The sequence below is a fragment of the Melitaea cinxia genome, chromosome 11 (genome assembly GCF_905220565.1).
Source record: "Melitaea cinxia chromosome 11, ilMelCinx1.1, whole genome shotgun sequence".
NCBI classification, from domain to species: domain Eukaryota; kingdom Metazoa; phylum Arthropoda; class Insecta; order Lepidoptera; family Nymphalidae; genus Melitaea; species Melitaea cinxia.
This window is the reverse complement of record NC_059404.1, coordinates 8,505,259-8,532,487: the sequence shown is the minus strand read 5'-3', so window position 1 is coordinate 8,532,487 and position 27,229 is coordinate 8,505,259. Positions and strand designations below refer to the sequence as shown.

The 27,229-nt window shown below is 31.9% G+C and overlaps 1 protein-coding gene across 1 annotated transcript in view; it reads right to left on the bottom strand.

Moving 5' to 3' along the window:
* LOC123658051 (protein lap4-like) overlaps positions 1-26,510 on the bottom strand; it is an 82,947-nt gene extending 56,437 nt beyond the window's left edge. Inside the window, exons 1-5 of the mRNA XM_045593534.1 lie at positions 26,184-26,510; positions 24,039-24,156; positions 5,102-5,270; positions 614-734; positions 13-305 (exon numbers count right to left, since the gene is read on the bottom strand). Of these exons, the coding sequence (XP_045449490.1) occupies positions 13-305; positions 614-734; positions 5,102-5,270; positions 24,039-24,156; positions 26,184-26,342 (860 nt within the window). The 5' untranslated portion in view covers positions 26,343-26,510. The remainder of the gene's footprint in view (positions 1-12; positions 306-613; positions 735-5,101; positions 5,271-24,038; positions 24,157-26,183) is intronic.
* Between the last annotated feature and the right edge of the window lie 719 nt (positions 26,511-27,229).

Genomic DNA, 27,229 nt, shown 5'->3' with positions numbered 1-27,229 from the left:
AATGTAACCAACCTTCCTACATTTTCATTTAATGTATGTAATCTATTTTGGTCCAATTTCAATATAGCTAGTTTAGATAATTCACCAATACCGTTCGGTACAGTTTCAAGCATATTTTGGGATAGATGAAGATCAGTAAGTGACATAAGACCGCCGATTTCTTCTGGAATTTTTTCTAATTTATTTTCACTAACGTCCAAGCATATTAAAGCTTTCAGATTGCCGATTTCCGAAGGTAAATATTGCAGCTTGTTGTGGTCTAACCAAAGTTCTTGGAGAGCCGGGAGTTCACCAATAAATCCAGGCTAAAATGTGAAAATGTACCATTTGGTAAATTATAAGAAGTAAAATATCCCATAAACTGCAACTGCAAATCACCCCCATGGCCAAATGTGTATATTAGTATATTCAATAGGTAATTTAAAATAGCATCATTCTAGAGAATGATTGAAATGAAATGAATGAAATCTTTATAATTTCGAAAATACTTCATATGACAAATATGTTCTGTACATTTTGTGGAGAGATGTTAAAATATCTTAAAAGTTTTCGACGCTTGCTAGTTTAGCCAGATAGGTGTATCAAATGCAGTAGTAATATAAAGTAAATTTACCAATTCCTCAATTTCATTATCACCCAAATCTAATCTCTCTAACTTGGTGAGATTTTTTAGAGATTCAGGCAATGATTTGAGTAGATTTTCTCTCAACTCCAGTGACTGGAGAGACACCAAACTGAAATCGACAAAAAACAAAAACATTATCACACATCCTTAATATAGACGAAAAGACAACTTCCAGATATAATTTACACAATTTTGATGGGCATTTCTTAGCTTACTTCTACACATATTTATATACAGTAGTAATCCTTGACATCGTATGACTTGCCAAGAGTAGAGAAATAAAATTTAAATTAAATTTTACAGTTACCTACATCATTAAAAGTGAGATCTCATTAACTTGAAACTTAAAATAATTCTAACAACTCGTTACTCATTTTACCATATTTATAAAATAATAAGCCTTATGTGTTGTGACAAACATTAAATGAGCATAAAAAATACAATGGATGACTAAGGCGAGATCAATTTTCATAGTAATGCATCCATACAAGGTAAAGTGGGTAAGTGTATAATTTAAAACTTATTATTCTTATTTAAGCTAACGACACGTATGTTACGGTTGTATAAAATTGTTCTGAAGCAAAATGTCTTACACTAATATAGTGTAATATTTTCTGTTATTTTTAGTGAAACATTTCTATCTCACCAAAATCATCAAATATATAAAATTCTCGTGTCGCGGTGATTGTAGTTAAACTCCTCCGAAACGGCTTGGCCGATTCTCATGAAATTTTTTGTGCATATTGGCTAGGTCTGAAAATCGAACAAAATCTATTTTTCATCCCCCTAAATGTTAAGGATAGTCCACCCCAAAAAAATTTTTTTTTTAATTTTTAGATATTTTTTTTATGATGCAACATTAAAAAATACATACAACCCTAAATTTTCAACCCTCTACGATAAACCCCTATTTTAAAATAGCGTTTAGCGGCAAGACAACGTTTGCCGAGTCAGCTAGTTTTCATATAAAAGGTTGCTAAAACGAGACCACGTGGCTCTCACCGTCTAGTTACGAGTTCTCATGAAGTTTGAAATTATAAAACATTTTCTCCCAGTAATATTAGTTAAACGGTTCTTTCATGTATTACTCTTAGATATTCGATAACTACATTTTATCTTAAGACGGCACAGGTTGTACGAGATTCAAAACCATTTGTAAGAACATGTATTTAGGCTTTAAAAGACATATATAAAAGCAATATGTAAATCGAATATAAGAATATACAAAACATAGTAGATTAAGTGGTTCTTCAAAAAAAAAAATAGGAATCTCGAGACGAAGAAAAATGTGTACCTCCGTCAATTGAAAATACATATCGTACGCTAATTGTTTACCGTTTGTACGCCGAGCTGTTTCATATTGGAAACCTTGACGCATTCCTAAGCTGATGTCAAAGTACTTAGTGATCCGTGCTTGCTGCTTACTAAACACGCTCAACGATGAATCACAAGCCACGGTCAACTCTACGAATGAAGCATTGCTTGAAGTGTTTAACCGACTTCCAAAAAAGGAGGTTCTCAATTCGACTGTATTTTTTTTATGTATGTTACATCAGAACTTTTGAGCGTGTGGACCGATTTCGACAATTTTTTTTTAAATCGAAAGGTGGTGTGTGTCAATTGATCCCATTTAAATTTATTTGAGATCTAACAACTACTTTTCGAGTTATATCTAATAATGCGTTTTTACTTGACGCTTTTTTCGTCGACCTACGTTGTATTATACCACATAACTTTCTACTGGATATACCGATTTTGATAATTCTTTTTTTGTTGGAAAGTAGATATCTCTAATTTAGTACCATTATAAGGAAACCAGGATCTGATGATGGTATCCCAGAGAAATCGAGGGAAACTCTTTAAAATCCGCAATAACTTTTTACTGGGTGTACCGATTTAGATAATTCTTTTTTTGTTGGAAAGAAGATATCCCTAGGTTAATACCATAAGGAAACCAGGATCTGATGATGGGATCCCAGAGAAATCGAGGGAAACTCTCGAAAATCCGTAATAACTTTTTACCGGGTGTACCGATTTTAATAATTTTTAATTTAATCGAAAGCTGGTGTTTGTCCTGTGGTCACGTATATATTTTATTGAGATCTGATAACTACTTTTCGAGTAATCTTTGATAACGCGTAGTTACTTGACTATTATTTCGTCGATCTACGTTTATTACTCGTCGATGTAATTGAAGTCGGTTTTTTTTAGTTTGCGAGCAAACACAATTATGTACAAGTGTTTTTTGCGTCGTTTGGCCCACTTCTCAGTACAATCGTAATAATTTTGTGAACATTATGATAAACCATCACAAGAGTCATAAATTCGTTTGTTGGACATAAAAAATGAGGTTTATCGCTGCAATTAAAAGGCGTTAACTTAAGAATAATGTACCACTTATCGCTGAATACTTTTGCAATTCAACGTTTCACAGAATTTATGGTACTTGTTGTAGCTTCTCAGTAAATCTTTCAGTTTAGTAGAGGTTCTGATTTTATTTATTACTATAGTTTAGTTAACTTAACCAAAAGTATTTTCAACTAAGTAAAAAAAACATCTTTTAATTTTTGTCATTGTTGTTGTAGAGTTAGCAATTTTTATAAAAGAAAAATAGGTAAGATAAGACGCCTGTTCTGATAACAGACAACTGACAAGGCACGCCCCAGTAGTTTATCATGTAATGTAATACTTTTATACGTTTCGTTAATATAGAATTAATAACCTTTATTTTCAGCACAAATAGCGAACTGGAAACTTAAAAAGGAAGAGATTATAAGCGTGTATGAATACGCAGTTTGCCTTGGTCATTTTTTATTTTACTGAAGCAACCGGTGGTATTTAAATACGTGAAAAAAGGTGTATTTTTATTGGGTTAAGCCCAGCTAAGCCCTTGTGTTCTCCCTTTGTTCGAACAACTTGAGAGGAACTAGAAAAGAACGAGCATCTTGATGAGCTATTAAATCCCTGAAACGTGTTCTTGAAAAATTGATGCAAGCATTTTTCGAATTAAAACACTTAAAACCGTTTTTGATCTGAATGTTAAAGGTCGTATACTCGTATTTGTAAACGAGGTAATAACACTGACCATATGTTGCGTGATTACTTAATTACAACTAGCTATACCCGTGCGAAGAATTCGCACTAAATAATTATCACTTTACAAAATTAATTTTAAAAATTTAGCGACCGACAATCATGTTGACATTGTTTCAAAATTAAAGCCATCATATATATATATATATATATATATATATATATATAATTTTAATAATTAATTAATTTACAAAACACAAGCAATAATAAATATTTTAGTTGTTGATGCCGGTAGAGCAAGCAGTTATCCATAAAATGATATAATTATAATTTATGTGGAGTAATTATGAGTTTTTTTTCTAAAAAGAGAGGTCAACACCGTAGCGTATTAATATAATATGATTACTGTATTTAATTAGCGACATGGTTTGTTTCGTAAAAATAACAATAACAGGAATTCTACTTAAAAAAGACATTTAAAAAACGAACGAAAAAAAAAAGAGTTCATTGCACTATCCTTATATAACATTATTCTCAGAAAGGTACGCCTTAGTCTGTAGCTTTCCACTTAACTTTCGCTTTTGTCACTTTTAGAACTTTGTACTTAAAATGTGATAGAATATTAAATTTAAAAATTTTCATTACCTTTATCTGTTTGAAATTCACGTTGACTGGTTGTTTGGTATTCAATTTGCACATATTAAAATAAAAGATTTGGGTAATGGAAGGTATTAAATTTTCATAACAAGGTAGGTAAATACATACGTTCTATTGTAAACTATGTTTAACAAGTTAAAGTTACGAATTAATTTTCTGTTTTTTACTTTATTATATAAAACTACTAGTATAGTTTTTTGACACATTGACGACATTTAATACTGAATATAAGCGTAATACGTTGAATCAATCTTAAATAAAATGATAATGAATTACAGCCTACGTTTAACATAATTATGTAATATTTTCATATATACCCATTATAAAGTTATATATAATTGATAGAAAGATAGTTGTAGTAAGTACAACATTTAATATCACATTTATAATCAATCAAATACCTATTTACTTTTAAGTAATTTGTACATTTCTATATAATACAGTTCTCAGGCTTCATCCGTCCCTCTGGAATCGAGCTGCCGGAGCTAACGGCCTTGAAGCCTTTAGGATAAATGTCCTTGAGTATACTAAGTAGAAACTTAACTAACTTCATTTCTCTGATTTGCATGATTATTTCACTTCTTGTGGGTGGCTTGACACGTGTTATTAAAATTATATATTAAATAAAATTTTAATGAATCTAATATTAGCTGCGTATTTTATTTAAATATTTTTCCATAGTTATTTCATACAAGAGTTGCTTAAAGTTGCTTGTAGCAATTATAAGGTTATTTTTATCGATAAAAATGCGCACATAACTTGCATTGAGCTACTTGTTTGACTCACCTGCCGAAATCGCTGGGTAAACTAGTAAGCGACATATCATTGAGGCCGAGGACGGTGAGCGACCGCAGCTGGCTAAAGCCCGCCGGCAGCCGCGGTATGGGGTTACTGCTAAAGTCTGCAATTTGCAGCGCACGCAGCTTCTTGATATCTTCTGGTATATCAGGAATGTCTGAAATGAAATTGTTAAATGTCTGAATGTAAATTACTAAAATAAAAAAATTACACTCTAACAAACAATAGAACTCTTTCATGATTTTATTCTTTTGTCTCGATCATTTTCAGACATTTATAATTAGACAAATAGCCAAATTAGGTATATATTTTTTTTAGATTCATCGTCTAAGTACCTAATTTTATTTTAGCGGGCCAACAAAAAAAAGCGTGTTTAAATAAATAATAAAAAACACAATTTTAATAAGGACATATAATTAGTATCGGTAAAGTTAATTTATAAAATTTGTAACAAGCCTTTATTAAAACACATGAGAAATCGTAATCGCAGTCGTTAATTAAAACTATTCTAAGGACGAATTAAATTCTTCAAGTGTCTATTTTTTCATTTATTTATTGAACACTTTATTACATATTTGAAATTACATAAGGAAAATCATTATCTCTATCAGATCTCTTACAGGGCGACAATCTCCAAACATTGAGAAAATTGATAAAATAGACAATAAATTATAAAAATTAATTATTTAAACTATTTCAACTAAAATAATATACAGTACTCGTAAATAAAGCTAATCAAATTCAAATAACCACGTTACATAATATACGTAAAAAAAGATATATAGAGATGAAGAAGATGATTTTTTTTTGTATTTATGTATGTTACAAAATACAAAAAAAAATACCTAATACATTTTTTTCACAATTCCAAAATGTTATCCGTATTAGCCACATAATTGGTACAGTTTCTAAAAGAACAAATATTTTCATGAATTAAATATTAAATATGATGAGTCCATTATGTATTATATATTCTGGAAGTTATGTTATTAATATTTTCATTTAACTATCTAATTTCAAGCATATAAAATCACAGTAGACAGTTATAAATTTAGATTCTAACTAGCATTACAAACGATTTGATATATAATATAATTTCAGAGAAGAATAATGTTGTTTCATTTCAATGGTTTATGTTATAAATCTCTACAGTAGTAAGCTACAGTTAAATCTAAAATAGTGTTACTGCAACAAACGATGTTGTGACTAGAATTACTTGTCATTTTCCTGTTTACTACGCATTTAAGCTACACATTGTCGTTCACATGTATTAACGCGCATCTGATCGTCTAACTTAATTTTTTGAAAATAAGACAGAAATTTCTAAGAGAAAAATAGGAGACATGTAAGCAAAGGAGTTCTATTATTTCTTGAAGCTAAAAACTGTACACGTTTTAAAAAAACTTAAGTCTTAAAAATACGCTTGGGTATCAAGCAAGAGCAATGCCACACAAGCAAGCGACCCACTACTGAAAAAGGCCTATCTTACTTTTATTATAATGAGTGCTCACAACGCTGTTTAAAATATTAAGTGGAAATTTTGAGTAATTAGCGTATTCTTCCACGCACACAAACACACACATACACAATTATAGTAACACAAGCTTGAGTACAAAGATTGTATGTGTTCTGCCTTTGTTTTTGTTTCACAGAAATTGAAGTTTATTACAAAATTTTAAACGTCCTTGAATATTTAAACCTTGTTTCCAAGAAGTCGAAATGGTGAAATTTTCGTATCGCATTTCATTTTTTCTGTTTGCTTAACTTCACATAATATCGTGTATATTACATTAACTCCACTCGATATGTATATTAAGTAATTTTATTTCATCGAATGTTTTTTTATAATTATACATATTTTATATGTACAATTATAAATAGGACACTTCTTCGCTGTAGGTTTATAGGGTATCATTTCTCTACCGATAATAATGATCACTAATAGAACTTCTAATTTAAAAGTTTATAAGGATAAACTTATATGACCTTTACAGCCTCGTGGTATCTTAGACATGTTTAGGAAATTCTAGTAACAAGGAGTAACAACCAGGTAAAAGATTATACAATTAAATCTATCCCCTTCCAACATAAATCAACTTCGCGACAGTTAGAATTAATGGTAATTTCTAAATTACAGCACCCAAATGATTGTCGATTAGCGACCGATACACATAGATATCAAGAAACAAATTTATATCAATACTAGCTGTGCCCGCAAATTTGTTCGCATGGAATTTAACAAAAAAGTTTATTGTTTCAGTTCGCAAAGTTATAAAATAAATAAATTTCTAAAATAAAAGTAGCCTAAGTTACTCCTTATTACATCAACTATCTGCCTGCGAAAGTCCCGTCAAAATCGGTCTAGCCGTTTCAGAGATTAGCCGGAACAGACAGACACAGACAAAATTGTAAAAATGTTATTTTGGTATATGTATCGTGTATGCATCCAAATGCATTTAGTAAAAAGCGGTTGTTTTAATATTACAAACAGACACTCCAATTTTATTTATTTGTATAGATTTACTTGCTTTATCACGCTTGAGAATTACAAAATAAACATATATTAATAGCACGTGCTTTATCTCAGTTAAAAGGAAACCAGTTTATTTAAAAATAATTTAATGACTAATTTCCTTCAATGAGAACATTCGTCGTGAAGAGTAATAACTCTAAGATCATGTAACAATAATTTTGTAATGACACTGAGATCCACACTCCTCATCGATTTGGAATGATTAATTGGTATTGTATTGCATTGTAATAAATACACAATATTACTTATATAATTGAAAGTATTTTCAATTTACATTATTGCAAAAATTACATTGTTTATGTAATGACTTTGTAACAGTTTTATATTGAAACAGGATCTGCTAGCGTGGGACCTTTGAAGGTTGGAACAGTAATTAATTAACACATGGACACGTAAACAGTGCGGTTCACAAATTTACAATTGTTCAATGTTACAAAACGCGAATCTAAACACTGAAAGCTCTGAGAACAAGGCCAGACGCCCGTAACACATTACAAACAAATGATTATCATTCTTTTCATTTCATAATACATTTTTATAATAAAGAAATGAGGTTTTTAAATAACAATTTTTATGAACTCATTTTGATTACGCAATATTCAAATGACTTTTTCTTGTTCACGTCTAGTCATCGCTGTTATTAAATCTCTGAAAAGTTTATTATTGTCGATAGTTATTGACTTCAATTGAAAACAAGTGAAATAAAAATTCAACTAACAAGCGACGAACCACTTTATTGCGCACACAATAGGTATATACCTTTTTTTTTGGTATCGCACGGCAACCAATTTACGGGTGATATCCAGGATGCTCGGGTAGACATTCCTAGACCGTATGTCGGCTTCAGCGCTTGGGTGTGCAATACCGACCAAAACCCCTGCGGGAGCCATCAGCCACATTAATTGGAGGGTACCGGATGGAGTTCCGCGGGTAACTCTACTTAACAAAAGACGCTGCTGCCCGTCTTCGGCCTGGGTGTTTCAAAGCCAGTGGTTAGATGGTTATCCCGCCATCGGTCGGCTTCTAAGCTCCAAGGTGGTAGTGGAACCTTGTTATCTCTTAGTCGCCTTTTACGACACCCACGGGAAGAGAGAGCTTGAGAGAGGTGGCTATATTCTTTGGTGCCGAAGCCACACAGCACATTTTTCCTACGAGGGGTGATCCAAAAGTAATGATAATCGGTTACTTCAGGTCCACATAAAAATGCAAAAAAAAATATTTTTTGCTTGCTTATATACTCACTACGTCAGCCTAAAAAAATCATATAAATAGATCACGATTTCCGAGAGATACATTCATTTGAATACGAACTGTTAAAGAGATAACATCAACATGGAGAAAAACGAAATTAGAGCTGTCATCAAGTACCTCTGTTTGAAAAAAATATCTTCAAAAGACATACACAGTGACTTAGTGGAAACATTGGGGGACTCTGCTCCTCCATATTCTACAGTTGCACGCTGGGCCAAGGAGTTTAAACTGGGCAGAACATCCACTGAATATGAACATCGCGAAGGACGCCCATCCACGTCCCTCACTGAAGACAACGTGAAATAAGTCGAAGATGTTGTGTTGGAAGATCGAAGAGTGACCATCAGGCATGTAGCTGAGGTTACAGGGATCTCATATGGCAGCGTTCAAAGAATCCTTGCGAACGAGTTGCATATGAAAAAGGTCTCTGCGCGTTGGGTACCCAGAATGTTAACCGACGAGCAAAAGAAAAATCAAGTTGACATTTCGAGGGTCAATCTCAAAAAGTTCCAAGCAGATCAAGAAAAATTTTTGTTCCGTTTTGTGACTATGGACGAGACCTGGATCCACCATTTTGATCCTGAAACGAAACAACAATCGATGACTTGTAAGCGAGCCTCCTCACCGACGCCAAAGAAATTCAAAGTTTCAAGTTCGGCGGGAAAGGTTATGGCATCTTTTTTTTGGGACGCTCAAGGCATAATTACGGTGGAATATTTGGAAAAGGGAGACACTTTTGCGGGCTCTTACTACGCAGACCAAATAAGAAGATTACGGGAGGCCATTAAGGAAAAAAGACGCGGCAAACTGCGAGCTGGAGTGCTGTTTCACCAAGACAACGCACCGGCTCACAAAGCCGCAGTTGCGATGGCTGCCATTCAAGAAACGGGATTCGAACTGCTCGAACACCCTCCCTATTCGCCAGATCTAGGTCCTAGTGATTTCTACCTCTTTCCTCGGCTCAAGGAACGCCTCCGAGGCGAGAAATTCGAAGACGATAGCGAAGTAATGGCCGCTGTTGAAGCGTTTTGGGAGGGTCAAGAAAAAGATAATTTTTCAAATGGAATCCTGGGTTTGGAAAAAAGATGGACTAAATGTATTGATTTGTTAGGAGACTATGTAGAAAAATAAATTATTATTTTAACTTTAATTACCGTGTTTTATTTTCATTATCATTACTTTTGGATCACCCCTCTTATATGGTTATTATTATTATGATTATATATATTATATTATTATATTATTTTTCTTGTGATCCCATTTCAATTTGATCGAGATCTGATGACTAGTTTTTGAGTAATCTTTGATAACGCTTTTAACTGAGGTAGGGCACAGCAGGAATTTCCTGCGCAAAATATGGAGCAGCTCGACTGGGATAGTACCTCGACCTTACAGAAGATCACAGCTAAATAATACTGTTTCAAGCAGTATTGTGTTTCTGTTGGTGAGTAAGGTGACCAGAGCTCCTGCGGGGGGGGTTGGGGATTGGGTCGGAAACGCGCTTGCGATGCTTCTGGTGTTGCATGAGTCTATAAGCTACGGTAATCTCTTACCATCAGGTGAGCCGTACGATTGTTTGTCGACCTAGGGCATAAAAAAAAACGCGGATTTAACGGATCGCCATCGCTACAGCCAAGTGTTGTGACCGCTGCGACAACACGTCGTCAAATTTTAACTTTAATATTGTAATGTAGAAAACATAAGTTTTTTAATTAATACACATACCGTATTGTTTCATAATGATAATGAATTATACTACCAAAACTAAATAGCTTTTAATTGAATGACTAAATTCATCAATAGCAATTTCGATAAAATTAAGTTTAGATTATATAACTTAACACTTACTTCACAGTTAAAAAGTAATTATAAACTCGTTTATTAATTTCATGATATTAACGGTAGTGCACTCCGGTTTCCGGTTTAGCTGGCGGACATTCCGACAGGCGTGGCGTCATAAATTATTTGTCAGGCTAGGGCCAGCACAATCTATGGGTGCATTGCAAACAAAGGACCTTGTATAAACTGCGACTAAATTGAAGGCACGGATATGTGGGTCAACGCTCAACAGCTTATATAACATGCTTTAACTGAAGAAAAATTATTGCCATACCTTTGTGATTTAAATTTTAACTTCAAAAGCCTACTAATACTTTGTGTATAGTATAAATGAGAAAATTGTAAGTAAAACCCTTAGTTTATTTTTTCAACGTTTTTGATAACCGGTAGAAAAACGTTCATGGCTGAGTAATGTAAACGGTAAGTGCGACTATTTTTGGAAAGGTATGCCGCTACTAAGAATCTGTCTTTAAGTGTAGTTTTGTTTATGACTCTTAGAGGTTAATGCCTTTTCAGAGATGTAGGAAACCTGCGGCTATGGCTATACCGGATGCGCTTTGATACGGACGAATGATTATAAATTTATAAGGTTTAAATTATAGCTCATTGAATAATTTTCTCTTTAACATTAATGAAATGTTCTTTTTTATATTAAAAACAATTTATTTTGCAATGAAAATAACATTAACATTATTTAAAACGTACTCTTATCAAATATCTAAGACGAAAATCTTTTGTGAGTGAAAACAATAGATTTAAATGTAATTCTATTGTGATTTTTTAACGCGCAGTGGGTTAGGTAATCAAATCACAAGATCTAGTAAACATCTAAGGGTATTAAAAAAAAAAACATTTTTAAAAATATGTAGTTTGTACAAAACAAAAAATTTAAAATTCTAAACAGTAAAGAAAATATTAATTCTAAAATTACGCTTCCATTACCCAAAGCTATTAAAAAAAAAACCACAAAAGATGATTTAAAAAAAAAGCTTTTATTCGAAGCTTTTTTAAGTGAGAAAGACTGATCTAAGATTTTTTTGTGACTAGCGAACGTTAAATTAAAACTACTAAAACTATATTCATGTTATATAACGTTAAAGTGTAACATTCAATTAAGTTCTATGTAATGTCGTTAAACAATACAATCGACATTTCCTAAGTACTAGGTACGGTCGGGAACATAACATCCGCAAACAACTCGTCAAGTGAGGGAACTGGGAGGAAATTGCTTAATATCCACGATGGCGCTTCATATCTACATCTACGTATTATTTAGACAAAACTAGCAACCCCACTTGTTTCCTATGGGCTCCGAAATCTTTAAGTTTTGAAATACTATTAGGTAAAGAAGTATAGTTGAAACCGATAAGTTTGTATGTAATAAATACTCGAATACTCAATCTAGATTTAGATCGGTGACTTGTGACATCATTCATACATCACTCTCATTATATTCATTCAATGATTATAAAAAGATGCTTTTATTTATGTCATGCCAATCAAAGTGATACAACTGTAGAAAGTAAAATTAAATTAAACGTAATTTCTGTCTGAATTCAATTACGATACGTCCTCAATATGCCTCTCGCACCATGTAGCTATAAAATGTATTACCTACAAAAGTTGATAGGTTGGACAGTCTCGCGTGGTTTACACTAGACGAAGTGGAATCCTATTATAGCGTTATTGAATTGTTTGCAATACAAAAGCGATGAGCAAGTGGACTGTGCCGATCCACCGCCCACAGTAATGGAAGCCATCTGACCGGCGGAGTACAATGTATAGCTTGCAAGCGAATATTTATACGAAAACTTGTAACATATGTTTGAAAGGCTACGCAATAGGTCAGCTTACGTCGCTTATGGCGCTCAATATGGTTACCGTTGGCAATTCGTGTTTCATAACTCTATTAACTACATGACACGAGAAACGATATCCACATTTCTCACCTACAACTCACAGAAGGTTTAATGGAAGGACTATTAAAGTCCGTACATAGTAATATACGTTAGTATTAACTATATTACGATGTACGGAACTGGGTCAAATAAAATACCAAAGGAAAGCAACACACCAACAAGATAAAATTAATTCCTAAGCATTTAAAAGAGATACGCTAAGTGATTGCCTTAAACGAACCGACGATTGATATTTCGCGATTTACATGAGAATCGTGAAGTGTTCGAGCGGCTGAAATTCGCCCTTGAAAAGAGTACAATATTTGTTTATAACATTAAATAACCATGGTCTGGTATTTATATTCGTTTATAATATCTTGCTTCTGAACCTGCGTAAGTATTAGTCACACCTGCGACGATAAACGAATTTTCTGCAACATTTCATGATGTCTTAGTTTTATTACTTTTCTGTTTAAAATTTATTATGACATGAACGTACGAGTACAAAGTCAGAATTTTAGGAATACATTTATTAGTCATAAAATATAAATATTACCATATATAACTACAATTTCTAAGTCATACATTTACAAAATACTGACAATTAAATCACTGAATACGGTAGAAATAACATAATCGGACTGGTTTAAAAGTGATCTAACAGACTAGTGATCCGGATTACGCGACGCTATGGAATGACTGATAAGCGTTCAAAAATTTCTAGTTATTATATATTCTATTTCTAGCTGCGTTGTTTGAAACGATATAAATTACTACAATACGGTTAGGAGTAGATATTCTATCAAATATTAAAATACATTTAAATCATAGTTTAGTCTCTAAAATTAAAATTGTACATTATTTAGGTTAAATTAACTGAGTTAAAACTAAGTGTTATTTTTCAAATACAATATTTAATTTTGGTTTAAAAATAGCTGAAGCACTGAACAATCGTATTTAGTGACAAATTTGCTTTTAAGATTTTGTCACATCATCGTGTAATTTTAATATGAAAATTATTTTTACATATATTTTAAGACAAAAAAGACATTTTAATTAAAATTTTAAACGAATTAAACGAGTAAAAGTTCGCCGATGTAGAGAAGGGTATGGGAGAGATATGATCCGAGATTGCGATGCGGCGGCGTGGGAGCAGAGGACAATGCGGTTAGGTTCAACACCCGAATAAGCCATAGCCATCGAACCGAACAAACGGGTTATTCAAAGAAACTACTTTAATAATGCCTTACCGAATACAAACATTCAGTTTATCAAACGTTTGACGAGTGACAACCATAACTGGAATACAAGATAGCCTTAACTAGTTGACCTTTAAGAGAAATTAATTCAAAATTTTGACCACTTATTGTTTTAAAGATACAATCAAAGTTCAATAACATTGGACAAATAACTGTAATAGTTCATATTTCTTTATCTTCGCATGGAATGTGGAGTATTTTGAAAGTAGAAATTTTATCATTTCTGTTATCTGTTTCGTAACAGCTCAGGAAGCAGGTGTCAAGCTAAAAGTTTTAGAATCACGTCAGGCATCCACGTACGATGTAGGAATGTAGAAAATCTTATGCAAATCGAAGCTTGTTTAACCAAGTAACTGCACAGTATTACAGTTAGAATATCATAGAAACTTGATTTTCGCTATAGCGACATCGAATTCCATATTTAATAGGTTTGTACCTATTTTAAATTGTATATGACATTTTTACTTGAACTATATTGTTTCATAATAATATTTTATATATATAATGTTATATGAAATCAATTTAAATTTATAAATTAACGCCTAAGGTTAAATGTAGAGCGACGTTGTTTATGTTTCCAAGCACCGAACGTAATCATAAATTTAGAATGGCGTCTGCATTGTTTTAAATATAGAGCAAAACTATTAACTGTAAATAATACTTAACACCATCCATATTGCGTGATGTTGAGTTCACAGGAAATCTGGTTCATCTACACGGGTCGCTGGGATCGCAATCGAATCACAAACCGTGAATTTGCCGTTTCCGATGATGAAAAAATCATTTCACGTAATATGTTTTCATAGAACATTTACTGGCATACGTTTTTTTTTTTTGAGTTAGTAGTAAAATGTCGCTTAGTAATCGAATTGTTACTACAATAGTATTTTTTTTACTATTATCAACACCATCAATAGTATTGTGATTTCGTGTGTCTAGATATCTAATTTAAATTTTAATTTAAGCTCTATCGTCAAAATCAGATTCTGTCTACAGTAATGATTGATGACCTGTTAAACCAGGGCAATGAAAATACGTAATACTTTTACTCTACATCAAAGGTGATATCGCTGAAAGCAGATATGAATTATTAAAAATCCTGAATTAATGTTGTGGCCCTTTAGTAACAAATTTAATACGTTTACGCATTTTTGTTATTTTCTTTGGAATTGAATATAGTACTCAATTAATTTTCGAAACGATTTAAAATTAATACTCTTAGCATAAATACCCGTCCAATAATTTAATATAAAAATTAAAAATCTTTTTAACGATCAAAGCATAAACATAAAAAAAAAACAACAAACACTACAAAAATTATACATCGTTAATTTTAAGTATTTTCTCATTTCAATATTATATTCGTAGTCTCAAAAGTGACATCTTACGTCAGAGTTTTTTTTTATAATTTTTAACCGACTTAAAAAAAGGGAAAGGTTCTCAGTTTGACTGTATATTTAATGTGTATTAGAACTTTGTAACAATCTAACAAGTACTTTTCGAGCTATTGCTATTAATCTATGTTGTATCATACTAAGTTTTCACTGGGTATACCGATTTTATGATTCTTGGTTTAATCGAAAGCTGCGTCTTGTAGTCGTTTAAATTTGATAGAAATCTGATGACTACATTTTGAATAATCTTTTATAACGCGTATTTACTTGACTATTTTTTCGTCTACCTATGTGGTATTACTTGTCGGTGTAATTGAAGTCGGTTTTTATTTTCGATTGGGAGCAAATACAATTATTACATTACGAAACCATTAAGTCAAAAAACCTTAAAGCTTAAGTATCTACTAAGACCATAATAAGTTTTGTTATGTACTGTTAAGTGTTACAAAGGTTACGTTGTTTTCCGACCCTTATTTAAAGTCAATGACCATCATAATTTGCAAATGACAAGTTATTTTACGTATGTTATAATTATGTGCTAATGAACTAGTAACGGAATATTTTACCTTTGCGCTATTTACTACTTATTAGTTTCTTATAACGTGTAAATTCTTTCAAATTTATGTTTTTGACTATAACAGTTATAAGTTTGCACATTTATTATAGAATTAGGGCAACTCACGAAGACATTTTTGCACCCACTAGTTCTACTATTAATATATACCATAAATATACATTATTGACGATTATTAAAAAAGGTGCGTGCGTTAAAAGTACACGTCAGAAGTGAAACTTCTTTGGCAAACTAATTTTTAGTCTCGTTTATATTTATACAAATCTAAAGTTTAGATTTCCGTACCAGTGATATCGACAAAAACGTTGCCGATTCATCAAAACGTTGCCGTTTCATCCGTAAAAATTTTACCCTCATGCGCCTGAAGAAGTTTCACTTCAAAAAATCTCATGAACATATTCACAATCCACATTCCAATGATATAACAGGAATATATTTAGATATTTAATAAATAAATCTTACAAATGATTGGACCTTATTTTCCGATTATTATGACTATTTGCCATTAACGTCATAGGCGACCCCAACTAATACTCTTTGCAACTACACTCTCCCCTTTATACCCGTTATACGAAAATAGAATATGAAAGTTTCAATTAATCGATGCGGTCATTTTCGTTAAAAATACGTACCGGAATTAAAATCAAATTTTTTAGTCCATGGAAAAATGTAAAAAAAAAATGAAAATTGTCAATTGAAATGAAAAACTGTTGGAGCAACTAATTTTTATATCTCAACTTTATTAAGCCCCTTTGCCACAAATGCTTAGGCATGTCATGAATAATTTTGCCATCTATTAATGACACATCGTTACGATGACGTAGAACGAAGGAGCCGATTCCGATGAAAGTCGATTTAAATTCGGTACTCGTCTTTATTTACGTGCGAGTTAATTTATAAGTATGTCACGAACAGCAGTGCGGTAACTTGTCAACCTTTGAAAACAAACAATCTGTTACATCTTACAAGATTAAAATTTTAATGGATTCTTTAGTTGCCAAAATATTTTATTCGCACGTTTTAGTACGCGACGAGGATAAGGTGTGTTATATAAATTCAAACGACAAGTAAGACCGCTGTCTGTCGACAGTGAACGGTACCTGTATGGCTGTACCGTAGTTATAATATATATGTATATCACATAGTGACTTTTAATTAAATATTTTAGACATCGTTAAAAGAACGGGACAAAAATATTTGTCCTATAATAATGTGGATTCTAGACAGGTTTAGGTTAGAAAAAAAAAGCTTATCTTTTTAGTAATATCAGAACAAAATGTATCTTAATAGTTTCTCACTTCAATTAGAAATATATATTGCTAAGTACCATTTTTTAAGTAATATAAAATCTATCGTGCAATATAGCAGTAGTTTAATGTTAAATTACTGTAAAATACAATATAATAAGTATTTATGATTCGAAATGTAATTAAATTATTAGAATCATTAAAAAGCGAACCTTGATAGAGCCGTTTTATTCTGTAAGGATCACGCCTCTTGACAAAACATATTGAAAATAAAAACATATGAAAAGTATTTAAAATTATATAGGTATGTACATAATATTTTAATCCTAACGAGTCTGATTCCCGATTTTCTGTCCGAAAAATATGCAAGACCCGGACTGCAGTTCGATCTATTAAGTCCCAGTTGTTAATCTTCTAGTAATTCTAACAAAACAAGAAAATCATTAAAATTGGTCGACAATCAGTGACGTGTGTGTACAGAATATACATTAAACAGAAATGACAAAAAATCACATGTTTCAATGTTACGTCATCTTAAAACCGAAAAAATCAGTGTTAATTACATGAGTTTCTAATGGTATCCAGGGTTATATCTTGAATGGGCATCACATTGCGGAGCGTCAATAACGTTCATTGTACAAACTTCGCATTTGTTAACTACGACGACCCCGAATACCTACATATGACGCGAATGAATGGAGTGCAATGAATAAAAACAAACGGGACGACCGTCTTGACAAAACAAACCGTACTTTTTTATAAATAAACGTTCGAGGAAGTGAAGCCGTAAGAATTTGAAATTCATTTAAAGTTAATCTTTCTTATACTTAATTAAAATTACACGTTGCGTCTGCTTTGGTATTATGTTTGTTACATTCAAAATTGGTTTATAACGTTGTTCTAAAACTCTCAAAATAAGATAAAAAATAAATTAGAGACCCGAGATAGCACGTAAGCCGATAGCACACAGCGTTCAAGTCCGACCTAGTTGATAGCTTTGCATTTTTCAAGTACTAAATTTGTCTATTATATTCTTTCAGGAAGAAATCCAAAATAACCGAGAAATTTTATTATAGGAGCGTGACGGTTTTATAAACCGAAAGAAAGATACAAAAATAAATGTAATGAAAATAATAACGTAAGTTGACAATGTTGAATAATTTTAATAAAAGTTGTCTATTTATCAAAGCAACGTTATAACCTAATAGCATTTCTGTTAAACTTATACATATAAGGAACTCATAAAAAGACGGAAAATTCGTCCTTTACATTGCCGTCTACCCTAACGAAAGCCAAATTTTGTATGTAATCAAGATTTCTATTCTTCTGTACATGTAAGTTCGCCTGACTCACTAATCAACGAAATATCGTAGCATATTTTTTTTTGATTCGTCTGAATGCTAGCTAGAATAAAAACGCCTACATTGTGCAAACATAATAAATTACAAGTAATGAACATTCACGGGAAAGCTCATTACAAATGAACTAAAGTTTACACGTTCTTGTTCCCAAACCGCTAAGGCGGTTAATTAATAATAAGGTCGTAAAAAACGGTCAATTGAGTTTCAAACAACCACGTAAAGGATTCTGTATATTTCACATTTTAGACTGGAATAGAAAAAAAATTACGTTTCTCAAATAGAGTACCCCCATTTATTTTAAAGTACATTTTAATTTCTTATAAATAAATTAACAATTTTGAAAAAAATCAAGACCAGAAAACATATATCCCCGTGACTGCAGAATGCAGTCATGAATGAAATGATGACTGCAGAATGCATGCATGAATAATGAACTGACGAACAGATTATTATCAGATACACATTAGTACCCGTTAGATACAGAACTCTAAAGGCAATTTCTTTAAATTATCTACATAATAATAGCAAACAAATCATAAATGTAGAAACAATTTTATTGTGTACTAGCTGTGCCCCGCGATTTCCAATGCGTTAATTTGAGGAAGAAAGCGTAGAGCTTTTGTCAGTAGATGGATAAATTACATTTGTTTCTTTTACTTGATAATTATTTTAATGCGATGTTATTTTAAAACTGCGATATCCTAAGAGATTCATTGAAATCGAATGATGTAAAGGGCAGTTTTATTTCAAATTAAATGCTTACGGTAAATAACATATTTATTTGGTTTAGGATTAATATCATGTTTATAAAAACACCATTGCAAATAATGCATTATTTTAGAACAAATTTGGTTAGCATAAAAAAGGTTATAGTAAGTCAACCTTTGTTAAAGCGGAACAATTCTGTCATGCGTGATTTTTGCGAAACTTTAACTGTTTACGCAGCGCACGCAGCCGAAGCTCTCAAAAGGAAAAAACCGATTTTGAAACATTTTTCATTGGTGCTCCCCTCCTTTTGGTCTTAGCGTGATGATATATAGCCTTCCTCGATAAATGGTCTATCTAATACTGAAAGAATTTTTCAAATCGGCCAGTAGTTCCTGAGATTAGCGCGTTCAAATACCAAAAAAACAAACAAACTCTTCAGGTATATGATATTAGTATAGATTTTAATTGGATAATTACTAGTTTAAATATTTAACATAATTATATTTTTTGTTGTCATTTTGCTTTCGTTCCTAATTGAAATTAATTTATTAAGAACAATTGTTAATTTAATATAAAAATTACAACGACCATACAGCGAACCAATATTTAAAAAAACTATTCGTATTATGTATGAAGTAATAATTTTAATCAGAATCATAGTCTAGTCAATGAGATCAAAACGTGTTAAATGGAAATAAAGCTCTTAAAAATATGTGCCATAGCTCATTCGATCCGGAATGACGTCTAGAAAAAAACAAACGGGGTGAGCTAAATAAAACCGTTTAAAAATGAATGGGTCGGAAGGATTTGTAGCACGCACAAGGTTTTTTTTTTTGTTAATAACATTTTTTTTAAATGATGGTGTATACTAACCAGAATACTAATAATACTGAACGCTTAAATTAATAAAATCCCATTAAAAAAGTTTTAAAACCCATTTTTCAACAAATAGGACCATTAGCAAAAGTTTTCCCGATCTCGGATTTAAACATTTTTATTGTTGCAAATAACAAAAATGTTTAAATAATTGCTCTATAAATTTTTCATGACATGAAATTGGCGTTTTGTGTTTTTATTTTATTTTTTATTTTATGTAGGTAACTAGGTCGGCAAACAAGCGTACGGCTCACCTGATGGTAAGCGATTACCGTAGCTTATAGACGCCTGCAACACCAGAAGCATCGCAAAAACGTTGGCGACCCTATCCTTAATTCCCCCAGGAGCCAGGCCCAAATTTTGAAACAAAATAGTTATCTGTTGGGGCAAGGTCCGGGTAGTACGGTGGATGTCTTAAACATTCCAAATAAAGGTCCTCTAATTTGGTAGCCGTCTGTTGTGCAATATGTGGTCTAGCGTTGTCCTGAAGCAGCAGTGGTATAGAGCGATTGACTAGCTTTTCCATCATGGTTTGCAGTTGCTGACAACAGACATCTGCCGTAATCGTCTAGCCAGATTTAAGAAAACTGTAGTCAAAATCAAAATCAAAAATAGCTTTATTCAAATAGGCTCCAAGAGCACTTTCAAATCGTCATTTTACAAATTAAAACTTTAAAAATAAATTATTATATTTGTAGAAGTAAAGCTACCACCGATTCGGAATGTAGATTCTGCAGAGAAGAATCGGCAAGAAACTCCGCAATTACTCTTTTGAAAAATAAACAAGTGAACGACGCAAAACGCAATGGCGGCAAGATTTGGCTGTCTCGTCAGGGTTCAGGCACTGCGATGAGCGCTTCCGATTATCGTACATAAGCCACTTTTTATCACTTGATTCGATTTACAATTCCGTCATTATTGTGCCGATTGAGTAATGTGACGCTTCACTCAATTCGTGAAGGTTTCACCTCTCAAGCTAGCTTTTTTACCTTTCAAGCTTTATTTTAACGAGGTTTTATTTTAAATGCCCTAAAAATAAAATAAGATTTTTCTTGAAAACATATTTATACTGTTAACGTATAGTCATTATTACACAATTTGCATGACAAATAAAAGCTTGTCGCGAGATTTTAAATACTCGTACTTAGTTAGTTTTGAAATTTTAAACATTAAAGTCTATCAAATCAACTTATTTAAGTTACTTGTTTATCTTCATAGGTAAATCTTTTATTTATTTATTTCAAAAATGATGAAGTGTTAGTATATTTACATAGCCTAACAGGTAATACGTAAGCAGAAATCCCTGAATTAGCAATTTGAAATGGATAAAGTTTGGATTAATTTATTTATCATCTAGGGTTCGTATAGCTGCGATTTACTAACGAAGACAGCCGGGAGGGCTTAAGAGTGTATACTACCTCAAATTGCTTATTTTCCACTCGGCAGGGTGTCCATATCTTCCAAACTACTGAATATTTAAGTTTGAAATTTATGTATGGTAAAGTTCAGGACATAAACTATCTTTCATATGTTTCGAAAACACGATTTCATAAAATTTTCTCGATAAAAGAAAATCGCAAAGTTACCTCTATTTTTGTATTAAAACCTTAATATCTCAGTAAATATAGAAGTAATGGACTTGAGATTAAGCATGGTAATTGAAATAAGTATGAAGAACATTTTATATGTTGCGTTTTTTAAAAAATAACTATTGATAATGTTTGTGGGGAGAAAATACATATAATTCGCGCGATGAACAACCAAGCGTTCTCAATTCTCATGTGTATTTAGTACGGGTGAAATCTGAATTCGAGCTGAGGTAGGGTAGCCCCTTAACAAGTAAATATTAAATGGTTTTGTTTATAACTCTATACAGGCTATAGTGAGGAAATCTATACAGTATCTGTTAGGAATTTCGAGATTTTTCTGTTAAGAAACTTACATTACATAAAAAACTCATGGTTTGAGCGTCCATATTTTACTGAGATTCTTCATCTATATATCTATTTATATAGTAATAAACGAATTTTAAATACTAATAATATGTAATTGTAAACGATAAATACAATACTATAATTGTAACGAAACGGTTTTTTTTATTCGTTTAGCCTGTAATATCCCACTGCTGGCCATAGGCCTCTTTCCCCATGTAGGAGTAGGATCAGAGCTTAATCCACCACGCTTCACCAATGCGAGTTGGCGGATATATTTCCTACTATGAGTAACGATCGCTATCAGTTGTACAATGATAGCAACCGGGACTGACAGCTTAACGTGCCCTCCGAGGTACGGTGGGGAAACCCACAAGGACTGCACAAAAACCCTTCTCCTTCTTCCTCGTTCCCTCGATGATGAGAATCGCGACCACGAATGATAAGTCTCCATTGAAGGCGATCGTAAACAGCATGTGTTGCACGGTGCGACAATACATACACAGGTAAGAAAGATTTGAATATTGACTTTTCTATTTTGATGGCTATTAATACTGTGTAGTACTGAAAGAACCTATTAAAAACTTTGGAATAAAACTAAGTATATTTCGCGAATAAAAAACCGTGGGCCACAAAACCTGAGTATGTTTGTATCAGTAGTATAAAAGTACTTGTCAGTATTTTCTATTTCACACCTGGCTAACACACTTGGTAATGGATACGCCAAAGAGACACGCAGCATGCATAATAAAACGTAATTCACTTTATTTGGTTACACCCATTTTTGCAACGGAGTCCTTACGAATTTCGATGTACCAATAAAATAAATACTATATGACAGTTTAAAACTATCAAGAATGTAAAGATATTATTAAAAAGGCAAAAACAAGCATATTTAATGTAATCATGGCCAATTAACCAGAGGGGCATAAGCCCGTCTTGTTAATCAAATGTTTCACAGTGAGATTAAATAAATATTATGAATTTTTAAAGATTTTGCTTTTATAAAAGTATACATATATGATGTGTGTTCTTAATATTATATGTGAACATTATAAAAATACAAAGCTGAAGAGCAGAATATTTAATCGAAAGTTAACAGACCTATTGAATAGTGACAAATATATATATATATATATATATATATATATATATATATATATATATATATATATATATATATATATATATATATAGTGAAATTGCCTATTTTAAGAATTTTTACATGAGAAACTACAAGGACATGAAAATTTCAGTAATATAAAATGCATATTTTACATAAATACCATTTAAATACACCAGACTAGACAATAGGCCATTTAAATGCTTTGTAATGCAATTTTTTATTTATACAAATAGCAATTTTAACTGAGGTAGGGCACAGCACAAATTTCCTGCGCAAAATATGGAGCAGCCCGACTGGGGAAGTACCTCAACCTTACAGAAGATCACAGCAAAATAATACTGTTTTCAAGCAGTATTGCGTTCCTGTTGGTGAGTAAGGTGACCATAGCTCCTGGGGGGGGGGGGGGATTGGGTCGGCAACGCGCTTGCGATACTTCTGGTGCTGCAGGCGTCTATAAGCTACGGTAATCGCTTACCATCAGATGAGCCATACGCTTGTTTGCCGACCTAGTGATATAAAAAAAAATTATACTGTAAATCTTTAATGTGGGTTAGACTGTTATTTTCCTTAATGTGAGTCTGCCATCATCAGTTGCTTAGCAAAATTTGCACTAAACAGGTGCTTTTATATATATAGGATTAAGCTCTGATCCTTCTCCTACATGGGGAAAGAGGCTTATGCCCAGTAGTGGGATATTACAAGCTGAAGCGTACGCTTTTATAGTGTGTTAATATTAATTTACTATAGATGAAAAACAAGTTATATTTTTTTACACAATATAAAAAGTGACACGGACATGCTAATTTTTATATAGGTATTATTAATAAGTTATGTTTAGTAAATACATACACAACAAATATTAATATGAAATTCCAGTTAAAATAATAAGTTTATACGTGTAAAATCTGCTAAATAGCTTAGTACTTACCATTTCTAGAAACATCTAACTCCACTAAGTTTTCAAAATTCTGTATATCAGGTGGAAGCTTGTGAATTTCATTATCGCTAAGTCCTAGTCGCCGCAGCCTATGAAGTCGGAAGAAATTCTGTAACAAAAAAAAAATAAAAATTATCAATACTTATAAAAGTTTTAAAACATAATTTCCGATATGTACGATTTTATTTTTGTGTTACCCACACATTAGGAATTCTAAACATTTTTGAATATCATATCAAAATTTGACTTTTGACAGCATGGTTCGAACCCCGCTAGAACAGTCAAATTTTGATATGATATTCAAAAATGTTCATAATCTCCAAGATGAAAAACGTCGGCTTATTTAAATTATACAATTAGTAACAACACTAAAAATTCCAGTTTATATGACTATGGAATCAGGTTATATCTAAATAAATAATATTTAAATACTTTTCGATAGTACAATCGACCCCGTCAGTTGTAGGACTATAAACTACAGGCTATAAACTACCCTATTAAAGCATAACAAGCATAACAAGATTCATACAATATTAATAACATCAAATGAATTTAAAGGAATAGATAAATTGTATTGAAAATTAGGGAGGTCCAGAGACACAGATAGTATTTACCATTATATGGTAATTATTCTGTTATACTACTTGACTAATTGATGATGATTGGAAACATGTTAACAATAAATCACAAACAACAATAAATAAAACTGTTTACAAATGTGTTACTATCAAAAACTACATTCAACATATACTTTATTAATGTAAATTTTACAAGGAGCTAAACTAATAAAAAAATCTGCTAATAAATAATAGTAATTACAATAAGTGCCTAATTATTGTAACTCAATATTTATACTAAAAAGTAATAAGGGCTAAAATCTAGACTAGGTAAAACCGAATTAGAAAAACCGAATTATGGGGTTTTTGGGTGTGGAGGGTGGAGGGTGTAGGGGAATCTATACAAGGTAACACTGTCACACCTCAAAACCTGTTTGCATTGTGTGACAAATCGACACTTTTAAACAAAATAACGCGTCAGACATAATATTCTAATAAAATTAGTAACATTGCGTGCTAGAATATAGGTTTAGAAATTCGAAAAATACCCAAAACCGAATCGGAGCACCCCACTGTCCACGTGGTCTTGGTCTGTCCTACCCCTAGAGTGATTTTTTTTTGTGCCGCGGAGGCGCGGAGGGAAGGCAGCCCTCGCCGGAGCGGAACCCCCCCCCCCTGCGGAACGGAGCATGAGTGAGCGTGCTTTCGCGCGCAAGGGCGGAAGGGCTGCACTTCCCACAGCGCCGGAGCCAAGCGTTCCTCTAACTTTCGAAATTGTTCTTCTAACCTCAAAACTTTAACCATGAATATCTCCATAACCATGGGGTTCTGAGGTGTGACAGTGGTACTAGGGGTAGCGTTCCCCACCCTCACCCCCCCTTCCCCCCACGGTCCCGAAATTCGGTTTTACATAATCTAAAGCTTTACCGTAATAAGTAGGTATATAAATTAATCAAATGTGCCTAAATTTGGAACTTATCTATTTGATATCTGGGAATAATACTTACCTATCTAATTTGTTATGTAAAAAAATATATAAAAATATTTATTTTATTTAAGATTTATAGTAAAATATAAAACATGTTAAAAATGAAATATAATGGTTTCAAATATTAACTGTTTGTAAATAGACAAGTTAAAATCTTTGGCAATGCAACAGGTATAGGATGTTATCACAACAAGTTTGATAAATTGTAACAATTAGAAATATTTTAGTGTGAATGAACTATGATGGAACTATTTTTCTATCAATATTTAACTGAAATAATAAATGATATGTCTTCATTAAGTGACAATTATGCCGTCTTAGTTTTATTTGAAAAATATCAATAAAACGAAATTAAATAATCAATTTAGAATTTAGGGCGATAAAATTTATTAACTTTGTAATATTATTCACGTATGTAAATACGTAATTGAATTAATACAATAAGCTTAGATTAAAAATTTATTAGACAATGTTGTTTTTTTTTTTTCGTTAAAAAAAATAGGTAGAGCTCTTAACGTTATTTACAATCTCAGTGATAAGGTAAACGCCCACGAAGGAAATTTTAAAATATGTTAAAAATAATATTCTTACTTTGGGTAAATCTCGTATGTGGTTAGCATCCAAAAAAAGTTCCTCTAAACTCCTGGAATATCGTAAAATGTCTTCAGGTACTGTTGGCAACGAGCAATGCCGCTTGTCTACACATTCCACTTGGCGATTACATTTAAACAAAGGTATACATCGAAACATGTTGAACACTACACTATGATCGAATAATTATTAAATAAATCACTATCACGACACATATTTGAGCACTTCGACGATTATAACACTATTTCAGCATTTTAAAATTGTCCCACGACATCAAAATACGCCAAAAGATACTCAACGCACCTCACCCTCGAAAATGAAGCTACAAACTGCAGGTGCTGCCAGTAAAATAAATTCTTCGCATCAAAGTAAGAAAACTTATTAAAAAGTTAAGTTTTTTGTAAAACAATATTTATATTACTACATAATTATAAATTAAAGTTTTAAATAATATTAAAATCGGAGCGAAAGCTTTAAATATTAATTATTATTTTTATTCATATTTGACATTGTGTGATTGTATTTAGTGGTTTTTAGTTTTAATATAATGAAATTATTGTTAAAATTATTTATTTGTATTTGGTATTAGTTATTATTAATGTGATTTTATTATTCTATTATTGTATTTTTCAAATTTTCGTGATATTCATTAATTTTTTTAGTTGTATTTGTGTTATAAGAATTGTTTATGTAGAATTGTTTTACGAGTCAATTGTTACCTGAAATAGAGAAATTATTATTATTAAAATAATTCAATTTATATAAATTTAAAATGAGTTAATTGGATCCATGGAGTGAGAGTTATTTTTTTTTTCATTTAACATTAGATAAAATTAAAAGAGTTTAACTTTTAAAAATAATCTTACGACAAAGTAATAAATATAAAATCAATTAAAAGAAGAAATTAACATATTTTTTAAGTTAAATAAAAATAAGATTCTTACCATAATCAACGTACATGATATCGGAATATCGATAAAAATTCGGTAGCGTAATTTATCACGGCAGATCCAACGTTATTTATAAAATAACGATACCTTAAACAA